General features: G+C 35.1%; 1 protein-coding gene across 1 annotated transcript; it reads left to right on the top strand.

Annotated features, from left to right (window-relative positions):
* Positions 1 to 751: 751 nt before the first annotated feature.
* LOC133801153 (berberine bridge enzyme-like 21) lies at positions 752 to 2,716 on the top strand. Its single transcript, XM_062239309.1, has one exon. The coding sequence runs from the start codon at positions 847 to 849 to the stop codon at positions 2,452 to 2,454; it is 1,608 nt and encodes a 535-aa protein (XP_062095293.1). The 5' UTR covers positions 752 to 846; the 3' UTR covers positions 2,455 to 2,716.
* The last annotated feature ends 545 nt before the right edge of the window (positions 2,717 to 3,261 follow it).

Here is a 3,261-nt window from a genome sequence, read left to right as displayed (position 1 = left end):
GACAACAACTTTCTACTTAAATAATATTGTATATTTTAATAATCATGTTATTTATTATCCAATTAATTTTTTTAATATTACATCGTTTCTAAAAAATATAAAATATAACGTGCATTGCACGTATTTTATACCTAGTATTTATAATAGCTATGCACAAACTCCAATTAATTCATATTTACATTTACATAACATTTACATATCTTTTATATAATATTTTAATATTATTATTTTTCTTTATAAGCTTTTTCTCTCTATTTAATATATATTTATTATTTATTTTTTCTTTTTCAATTATTTTAATTTACTTTAAGTAATAAAATATGTTTAAAGATATAATATTTAAATGATGTAGATAAATATATAGAGAAGTTGATGTATAGTATAATGTAAAAATTAGATGTAAAATAGAAAATTGTATGTTTTCATGAGATATTTTAAAAAATGGAGTAGAATAACCATTAGTAGTGCTAGTCTTTGTAGCTTTTTCACTTTAAATGATTGCGGCACATGATGAAGGTCTAAGATGATGGCTGCACATTCACCACAATATTGGTCACCACAAATTTAGTCTGTGCAGTCTAAGGTGAATGTCTAAGATGATGGCTGCACATTCATATTCTGTTCACCTATTCTTAGAAAAGTAGGAAATGATTAGTGGATTATCCTCGGAAGTTTCATTAGAAATTTTGAGTCAAACTTTGACCATAGAAACGTTTAAGAAACCATTTGAAAATAAAATTATGAAACCTGTTGTATAAGAAGCCCAATTGCCCTTTATATAAACCACTCCAATATAGAACAAAAAGCATCACAAACTCCCAAAACTTTAAAAGAAAAGTGTTTAAAATGGGGAAAACCAGAATGCTTCATATTTCTGTCTTTTTGGTTCTTAGCCTCTTAGCTCTATCAACTGCCTCAGATTCTCTCTACAGCTCTTTCCTCCAATGCTTAAAGAATCACACCAATGCTAGTGACCGAGTTTCCGACTCAGTCTATTCCCAATCAAACTCGTCGTACAACTCTGTACTCCAGAACTACATCCGAAACGCCTTGTACAACACCTCCTCCTCCAACAAACCCCTTCTCATTGTCACGGCCACGCACGAGTCGCACGTCCAAGCCACCATAGTCTGCACCAAACAGATTGGCCTCCAACTCAAAACCCGAAGCGGTGGCCATGACTATGCCGGAAGATCGTATGTCTCCGACGAAAAGTTTATCATTCTCGACATGTTTAACCTCCGATCGATCTCCGTCAACGTCGCCGACCAAACGGTTTGGGTTCAGGCTGGGGCGACACTTGGCGAAATCTACTACAGAATCTGGGAGAAGAGCAAAGTCCTCGCCTTCCCCGCCGGGATATGCCCCACAGTCGGCGCCGGAGGCCACATAACCGGCGGAGGGTACGGGAACCTGATAAGGAAGTATGGTTTGGCCGTTGATTACGTCTTCGACGCTCAGATAGTAAACGTTAAAGGAGAAATTCTTGACAGAAAATTAATGGGGGAAGACCTTTTTTGGGCCATTCGAGGAGGTGGAGCGGGGAGTTTTGGTGTTGTTTTGTCGTACAAGTTGAGATTAGTACCAGTTCCTGAAACCGTCACTGTTTTCAGAGTGGAGAAAATATTGGACCAAGGCCAGAACGTGACTGATGTTGTTTCTCAGTGGCAACAAGTGGCGCCTACGATAGACGACAATCTTTTCATGAGGATTTTGGTGCAGCCAATCAGTTCGAAAGTGAAGAAAGGTACGAAAACTATTAGAATTTCTGTCATAGCTGAGTATCTTGGAAACGCAAACGAATTGGTGTCGTTATTAGGGAAGGAGTTTCCTTTGTTGGGTTTAAAGAAGGAAGATTGTAAGGAAATGAATTGGATAGACTCTGTTCTTTTTTGGGCTAATTATGTTAATGGGACCTCTCCAAATGTTCTCCTTGATCGATTGCTTAACCAAGCTAGATTTGGCATACGAAAATCGGATTATGTTCAGACTCCGATTTCGAAAGATGGGCTGGAATGGATTTGGAAGAAGATGATCGAGTTAGGCAAAACCGGGCTCGTTTTTAATCCTTATGGTGGGAAAATGAACAAAATCTCACCGTCTGAGACTCCTTTCCCACACCGAGCTGGGAACTTGTTTAAGATTCAGTACTCAGTGAATTGGGACGACCCTAATGTAGAGTTGCAGAAGAACTACACTACCGAGGTTAGAAGACTTTTCAGTTACATGACTCCATTTGTGTCCAAAAATCCCAGAAGTGCGTTCTTGAATTACAGGGACTTAGATATTGGTGTTAATAACTTTGGTAAAGACAGCTATGAACAAGGAAAAGTTTATGGGGTCAAGTACTTTGGTCAGAATTTTGATAGGTTGGTCAAGGTCAAGACTGCTGTCGATCCAGAAAATTTCTTCTGGAGTGAACAAAGTATCCCAACTTTTCCAAGTAAGGCCTAGGAAAATTATCTTACAAGTCACAGAACTTTGTTATTGTAGTTGTTACACAATTACAATAAAAACGCTGTCTTTAGTTTTTCTTGAGAAAAAGCAAACTATTTGGATTTTTAGTTTATGGTATAGTGAAATATATACATTTTTTTTATACATCAGTTTCTGTTCTTAGTCTTCCTAAATGATTTACTTTTTCATTGTCGACGTTTTATGGACTTGTAATAGAGATGCGACATGTATGCAAAATTAATAATCTTTCTTCATTTAATTTTAAACTGCTATGTAAAAAAAATCTGATGTCTCCAATTTCCTAATCCCTCTATGTCCCACCAATTATTGTAAAACACATCATTTATTTATAATATTAATATAATTGAAAAAGAAAAAGTTGTAATAATTAAAATATATATTAAATAAATAAATGAGATGTCTTAAACTAATTGGTGGGACATAGAAGAGATAGGAAATTAGGGACAACAGATTTTTTTCCGCTATTATGACCATGCATGATTTACTATAGTTTTTGAGTGTTTGAAATATTAGACAATTGTAATTTTAAAAAAACTAAATTAATCTGAGTTTAATTGGTAATTTTAATTTTTCACAACACAACACATTATGAGAGATATTAGTGAATATTGTTTACAACTTAGTCGGAACAATGTCACCTTTACATATGCATGAATCACAAACTGTATAATGGGACAGTGTAAACTCAAGTTGTACATTGGTTGGATCCTAAAATATCACATACCATAATGTCGTGTACACTCTAGTGCCACTCATGCATATATATATATACATATTAATTTA

This window comes from Humulus lupulus, chromosome 9, assembly GCF_963169125.1.
Source record: "Humulus lupulus chromosome 9, drHumLupu1.1, whole genome shotgun sequence".
NCBI classification, from domain to species: domain Eukaryota; kingdom Viridiplantae; phylum Streptophyta; class Magnoliopsida; order Rosales; family Cannabaceae; genus Humulus; species Humulus lupulus.
This window is presented reverse-complemented; position numbering and strand designations above follow the sequence as displayed.